The sequence below is a fragment of the Chanodichthys erythropterus genome, chromosome 17, assembly GCF_024489055.1.
Source record: "Chanodichthys erythropterus isolate Z2021 chromosome 17, ASM2448905v1, whole genome shotgun sequence".
Taxonomy (NCBI): Eukaryota; Metazoa; Chordata; class Actinopteri; order Cypriniformes; family Xenocyprididae; genus Chanodichthys; species Chanodichthys erythropterus.
The window spans coordinates 6,057,487-6,065,359 of NC_090237.1; the positions used below are offsets into that span (position 1 = coordinate 6,057,487).

Here is a 7,873-nt window from a genome sequence, read left to right on the forward strand (position 1 = left end):
TGTTGAATCAGCGTCGGAGCTCATCGGTCCTTCGGGGCATGTGGTCATTCTGATTGGCTGTTCAGCTACTGCCACCTGCTGGTTCAGAAAGGCATTTCATCTCACGCAGGCACAGAACTGACGTGCTATTTGGACGTTGGCTTTCGAGTGTTGGGCCCTGTCCCAAATGGCGCACTTCATGTGGACTTTCGGTCTCGTGGACTTAAAATGCGCGTGCTCGCCGAGTGTACGAGTCCATAGGCCGTCCCATTCAGCATTTTAACGCTCTGAAGTGTGCTCAGCAGTGCCTCCTTTGTACCCTTGAAGCGGTCTTCAGGGAAGCCTGCATAGATGCAGGCTCCGCACACTTTAACTACCCAGGAATTCTTGCGAAATGCCAATCAGACAACGGATGGGAGGAGATTGATGACATGGATGAGAAGAAAATATTTAAGTGTAGGTATTATTACGTTTTTTATGACCTAGGTGTACATTTTACCAGTTGTTACCTACAGTTTATACAAACATTATGGTCATTGACCAGTGGTTGATATCTGAAACATAATAATAGCGCGTTTAATAATACGATCGCATTACGATTCATTAAATAAATAGAACAGAATTTCAAGGGATTTACTGAGTCATATGCAAACTTAGTATTTATATTTAAACCTGTAAAATCATCTGAAACTCACGCACATGTTTATTATGTGTTAAAATTGTAATCTTAGTTCAAATGGAACATTATGTATTATTACAACTGTATACATTATTTAAATAAGCATTTATATATTAAGCAAAAGCAGGCTGTGTAGTTGACATGGAGATATGTTGCAAAACAAAAGAAACCTGTTCTCAATGTTAAATATTATATTTGTATAAGATATTTGTGATATTTATCTAATAAAGTGACTGATGAGATGATCTTTCAGTTTATTCGGCTCTGTATGGAGAGGTAAAATGGTAAAAACAACAACAACAATAGGCAGCATACTCCCCGAACCTGCAGTTCCTGTCAAAAAACAACCAGACCGTTATTTCCGGCGTGACGATCGAGTCTGTCCCAAAAATACCTCTCAATGCGCCCTGTAGACTCATGCCAAGGGCCCTATAGGTTTGCACTACATGACGTCACCAAAGTGTGGACTCTGAGGAAGTCCACAAGTCCGGAGTGTGCCATTTGGGACAGGGCCTTGGTTTGGTGTGTCAGGCCAACTTTGGACACAGATGCTGCCGACATGAGCCAACCCCACAGTCTGCTTTAGTCGCCTCTATTCGTCGGCGTCGGCTTGGTGTGTTCCTGCTTTTAGTAGATTAACGTTGGTGGACTTGAACTTGAAAACTGATATGTACTGACGTCTTTCTGTGGTTGAAATGTGGTTCATTCATGTTTATTTGATGATATTAATTAACTTTTAAGAAGATATGATCGGTTCATGAGCCGCTTGATCTGAGGCACTACAGCAATCTATCATGACACATTAAAGAGCCACATAAAGGTATTTATTGTTTAAATTTCTTTAAAAATACAAAATTTGAAATTTGAGACTTTGTATATCAAAAGTACCTGTCTGTCGACGCGTTGTCAGCTTCCTCTTTGCTCCGTGTTGTATTTTTCACTGCGTGAGAACATGTGACAGCGCCATGGCTTGTCGGACATATCAACAGTAACTATAGGGGGCGGGTCTTCGCGAACTGTCAATTAAACCCGTTAAAGAGATACATATGGCAATATATCTGCTCAATGAAATACCTTACTCACCTGTTCAGTAAAGAAACGCCATCTCCACGTCACTTTTACCACACTTATGTTTCTGTTGACTCTCGTTTGTTCGGCGTTTGTTTAAAATGGGTGATTCCCCGGAGAGAGAGATTTAGCTGCTCCATTTCAACCTTTCTCGCTCGTTGTGACAACTAGCCACTTTCACACTAGTCACAAGTCAAAGTAGCCGGAGCAACTTTTCTTTTACAGATATAAGACACGCACGGGCGAGTGACGTATGCACACAATTTCCCGCTAAAAGCATCCCGTCAGGTCTAAGATAGAAACAGCTTTTCATAGTGAATCAGGGTAAGACAAAAACATTTTGGAAGACGGATGTATTGACTTAATTTTGAACTAAAAGAAATTTAGTCTACATAGTATACCTTCTAAGTGAGTTAGAAACCATGTGTTTTATTATAGCCTAGCGGTGCTGTTATTCGTGGTGTTGCAAAGATGCAGTGTGAAAAATGACTTTTTTTATTTTTAATAAATATATTTCTACTGATTTGATATTATCTGATATGCTTAAGATTGCTATATAAAATGTGCTCATGCATCCATTCCCCACACTAAACTGTTGTTTTTCTTCTGCTAAAAACTAAAAATGCTCAATAATAAGACAATACAGCCACAAAAACTCTGAATGTTTTTTTATTAATTTATTTTGTATGTGTGTGTGATTGCATATCTTTATCCTCCAGACATTTTGCCTAATTAAATCATTCACTGTATGACAATAAACCCTGTCTGTGCGTGCACCAATGGATATTGTCAATTGCAAAATAGATTCATAAAGCTAATATGGCTTTTCATAAAAGCAAAAAGTTTAGGATTTTAAATTAGTCTGTATATTGTCATCACAATTCACTCAAATTGTCATTATAATACACAAAACAAAGTTATACATCTCTCAAACATCTGTTTGCATTCATAACTGATGTTTCACACTTTCCAGGATGATTCATGTCTCTGTTCTTCCTCAGCTGATCAAACACTTCACCTGAAAACCTCCTCAAAACACCTCCAGAATAACGGACAGGGAGACAGATGCTATTTTATGTCAAACTCATGCATCTTTCTTTCTTTCACTGGCTCTCTCAGAAGCTTCCTTTGTCCCGCTGTCTTCCCCTGTAAATGCCAACCTTCAAACAGAGACCTCTCCTTCACCCTGCTCCATCATCTGAGAGGTCAAAGTGTAAAGTTCACAGGTCTAGCACATGTTCATCACAGAGAGAGAGGACGAGCTCAGGCAGATGAAAATAAAACTACAGTCTGTTTTTCATCCGATCCTCAAACATGTGCCTTGACTTGATTACGCTCTCATATGGGAAATGCATTTGTTGTTGATTCTTCTATAATTAGAGGGAAATACCTTTTTTATTAAAATAATAATGAGCATGAAAGTCATTTGATATGCTCTACAATTTGTTGTGCTTCAGTTTGGTTTAACATTTTCAAAATCATATGACACAATGCTGTTTTTTTTGCAGGCAAGAGAGCTGTTGAAACAGCAGTGATTGTGAGTGATACTGTTTTCATATAACAGTTAAATAAGAAGCTAATATCATTTAGCTCATCTTTCAAGGTAAATCTGACCAGGTAGCTTGTGAATTTCTTCTCCAACAACAAAAATGGATTCAAAGCAAAGCTCCACTGGCTCTGCACTATTTAGTACAGTTAAATACTTCCTTAAACTGTTCACATGTATACTGGTCTAAATTTCTAGTTTTCCCCTCTCTCATTATCTATTTCATATTTATGCACACTGTTGCACAACTGTTGCGTTTCCCCAGATACCTGCTGATTTATTTCTATTGCAATGCTGCCCCCTACTGGTGTGTGATTACACCTGCGACTCTACCACCAAATCAACTCTAAAATAATGCTACTTCATCTTTTCAAGTTTGATCGCGGAGACATTAAGTCCATTAACATTCTGAAATAACAGTTTTCTACAGCCTGGAAAACAACTAATTAAGAAATGGCAAAGAAAAAAAAGTTGAACATTGCTATGCACACCATAAAAATCTTCAAAGTATATAGTCTTATGATGATAATTAGGGTGTCAACAATGTCCTGTCTATTTGCGGAATACACACAAACATACATGTTATTTTCTCTACCACACATCAATATCAAAATTTTCTTTAAAAAAAAAAAAGTAGTCGTTGGTGCCATAGTATGGTGATCATGTCAGATTAGACTGCTTTGAAATATACTATGTTCATTTTCAGCAGTATTTACCTTGTACACCAAGATATTTCAAAGAAACCATGGTGGCTTGACAAATATAATGTCAAGCTGTGGTTAATGTCATGGTATACACAATAGGATGGATTTGCAGGTTTGGTTGGATTAGGCCTACAGGTAAATATTTTATTCCTGTTTCTACTTTTTCCGAGGCCACTTGAGGTTTCTTTTAACTTTATTTTTTAACCAGGACACCTCGCACCTTAAAGGGTTAGTTCACCCAAAAATGAAAACGATGTCCTTTATTACTCACCCTCAAGTCGTTCCACACCTGTAAGACCATCTTCAGAACACAAATTAAGATATTTTTGATGAAATTCAACGGCTCAGCGAGGCCTCTATTGACAGCAAGATAATGAACACTTTCAGATGCCTAGAAAGTTACTAAAGATATATTTAAAACAGTTCATGTGACTAAAGTGGTTCAACCTTAATGTTATGAAGTGACGAGAATACTTTTTGTGCGCCAAAAAAAAAAAAAAAAGCCTTTATTCAACAATATCTAGTGATGGGCGATTTCAAAACACTGCTTCATGAAGCTTCAAAGCTTTAATTACACAGAACGAAAAAGTAAATATTCAATAGTATAGCAAATATCAATTTTGTGAACAAAATTTGATGTTGGCTTGAGAAACCTCGAGCCGGGTCGCCTGAAGCACAGCTGCGCCATATGACGTACCGCTGAATGTGTTGCCAAGTCCACTGTTTTCCCCCAGAATTGGGCTACTTTTTACACTGTTGCCGTGAGTTTAAGTGAACAGTCTGAGGTCTGAGCTGTGCACGACTAGAAAGAGCGCAAAGAGCGTTCCTTTATAATTACTAAAAAGCTGTCACTCATCTCAATTCATCGCAATCTCACAAAGATCCGCTATAATTAATGAAGCTGACTGAATTTCTACACTTAGTGTGTTACAAGTTAACTTATAATGAGAGGATTTGCGAGCATGCAGAACTGGACAAAAACTGGTGTTTTGAGTGGTGAGTAGATACTAACTTAAACATGTCTGATTGGCCATTGCGTTCAAGAAATCATATTTGTTTGTGATTTGCTACACTGCTTAAAGGTACAATATGTAAGATTTTTGCAGTAAAATATCCAAAAACCACTAGGCTAGTGTTATATATTTTGTCCAGCTGATTACTAACAATATATTTAATGTTTTCAACTACTTGTAAATCATGAGAAAATTCCCATTCTAAACAGTGACACGGGGCAGTGTAGTCGCCTGTCAATGACGTCAGTTACCGCCTTTGTTACCGCCTTTACTGACGTAGAAACCACATTACTACAGTGCCGTGGACAAAATATCACAAATTGTACCTTTAATGCTGCAAAACACATTGTAAATAGAAACCTTTTATGCTCTCAAAAGCACAACCTCCTAATCTGCTATTATTATGGGAAAACTGATCCTAGACCAGCATAGACAGCTTTTCCCCCTAAAAGCAGCAGCAGTCAGTGTTTGAGTGAGAAACTTCGACACTAGTCTTAAAGGATTATTTCACTTTCAAATGAAATTTTTCTGATAATTTACTGACCCCATGTCATCCAAGATGTTCATGTCTTTCTTTCTTCAGTTGAAAAGAAATTAAGGTTTTTGATGAAAACATTCCAGGATTTTTCTCTTTATAGTGGACTTCAATGGGCACCAAACGGTTGAAGGTCAAAATTACAGTTTCAGTGCAGCTTCAAAAGTTCCCAGGCGAGGAATAAGGGTCTTATCTAAAGAAAATCGCTAATTTTCTAAAATAAAAATTTTAAATTATATACGTTTTAACCATAGAAGCTCTCTTCTTCTTCTTTTCTATTAGAATTCCGGCAGTGTAGACACTGTTAAGTGTATTACTGCCCTCCTCAGGTCAAAGTTTGAACTAATTGATATATACTTGCACTAGCATATTGTATATGACAATTTAGTTCAAACTTTGACCTGTGGAGGGCAGTGATACACTTAATTCTAAAAGAGAAGAAGAGAGCTAGTTTAAGATGAGCATTTATGGTTAAAATGTATACAATTTTTCTTTCTTTTTTTTTTTTGAAAATGACCGATCTTTTCACTAGATAAGACCATCATTCCTCGTCATATCGTTTAAAGCCTTTTGAAGCTGCACTGAAATTAAATTATCAGGAAATTTTAATTTGAAAGTGAACTAATCCTTTAAGTCCATGGCTAAGCCTTGCCCAGCCTTACACACACTCCGCCTATGTTACTGAGCCATACAAACAAAAAAGGCCAATGACATTGTTCAAGAATGTGAAAGTCAGTGAGTAAGGCAGTTTTCTTAGAAATGTTATGTTTTGTTTTTTTTTTTCCAAGAAGAGGGCTGGTCCTGACTCAGAATAAATCCCATTCCCTTCCTCTTTCACTCTTATCAATCCTTTTTCTTTGAAGACTCACACATCATCTCTGGGCTTGAAGATTTGGAACAACAAACATGGTCAGTCACATTCAGGATTTACTAGCAATTATTATTAATAGATAGTGGTGTTGGTGAGAGGTAATATGTGCAGGTCACTTTGAATGGGCTTGTTTTTCTACTATAATGAACTATGCACATGATATTTATCAATTTATTTTGTTTTTCTCTGTGTGTGTGTGTGTGTGTGTGCTGTTTTGTGACTTTAGAAGTTCACTGTGTTTCTGAGTGGACTCCTGTTGCTCTTTCTGCTTCCCAACTGGACAGAAAGTGTTGAAGATGACACTGTGGACATCAATACTCTCGGCCGTATTATCAACTTCTTTGAGCAGAAGTAAGTCTGTCTCCAATGTCTACTAAAAATGAAAAGTTTACAGTTAAGCAAAGAGGAAACAGAAATGAGAAGCACTCGGTCAAATGGCCATGGATTCAAAACATGGGAGTGTGTCATCATTAGTCACCTTAAATACTTGATTTTAGTACTTTACTGTTTTCCAGCTATAAGAGAGTCGATAAAGATGGACATGCTCGTCAGTACGGTGCAGCCATCAATGTGCCGAAGCATCAGTGTCAACAGAACTTCTTTCCTGCGCAGAACAACTTCCTGACTCAGGAGAATGCTCTGAACGTGAAAAATGCAATTACTGATGAAACAAACGCACTTTACCAAGGTTCAGAGCTCATCGCTGCAGGAACTAGGAAGGTTGTAATTAGTAAAAAGAAGCAATACAACATGCATTCAGAGTCTCTCCTGCTGAATCCTGCTGACAACTCGCCTATGACCAAACTTTTGAATAAAAGAAAAGACGGCTGCTCTGTTTTCTACACATTTGATTCTCCCTGTGTTGACACGTGTCTAAGTGCTACAGGCAGTCACAGCATTATAGAGGCTCTGAAGAACTGGAAAGATCATGATGGTATTAAAGCTTTTGTCTTCAAGGATTTCTGGAAGTTTGACAAAGAAAAAGATCTTCAGACTAAGTTTAAGCAGATTGTGGCTCATGTTCCTCTTTTCCGCTGTGTGAGTGAGAATGAGTGTTATGCTTGTAAAGGGGAAGGAAACACTCCCATAGATGCAAAATGTTTGCCTCCAAAAGAGATCTAACAGTTATGTTAGTAACATTCATTTCTTTCACATGTGATTCTGTGTTAAGATCTACTATCCTTTGTTTTGAAATTCAGCATGCTTAGATGAAGTAAAATGCATTTCAAAAATAATCTTGCTTCCTACTTCAACAAATAAAATTCTTCTGCTTGGCACCTTTGTGTTTGAGTTTTATTTCAAGATGAAAGTATAAAGCACATAAACACACCCATGTGTGTCATAAAAAGTCAAAAGGGAGGATATAAGAAGGCCTTTCATATAGGCAAATTGCAAAAGGTGGTTTATTGTGAACAGTGCAGATGTATGAGTGTTTGTATTTATTTGAGAACTCTGGTACATTGTTAACATAAATGACA

The 7,873-nt window shown here is 37.5% G+C and overlaps 1 protein-coding gene across 1 annotated transcript; it reads left to right on the forward strand.

Moving 5' to 3' along the window:
• The first annotated feature begins 6,319 nt into the window (after window positions 1-6,319).
• Window positions 6,320-7,666, forward strand: LOC137005101 (uncharacterized). Its single transcript, XM_067365884.1, has 3 exons — window positions 6,320-6,433; window positions 6,622-6,746; window positions 6,911-7,666. Exons 1-3 carry the CDS (start codon window positions 6,431-6,433, stop codon window positions 7,515-7,517), a joined length of 735 nt encoding a protein of 244 aa, XP_067221985.1. The 5' UTR covers window positions 6,320-6,430; the 3' UTR covers window positions 7,518-7,666.
• Window positions 7,667-7,873: the final 207 nt, after the last annotated feature.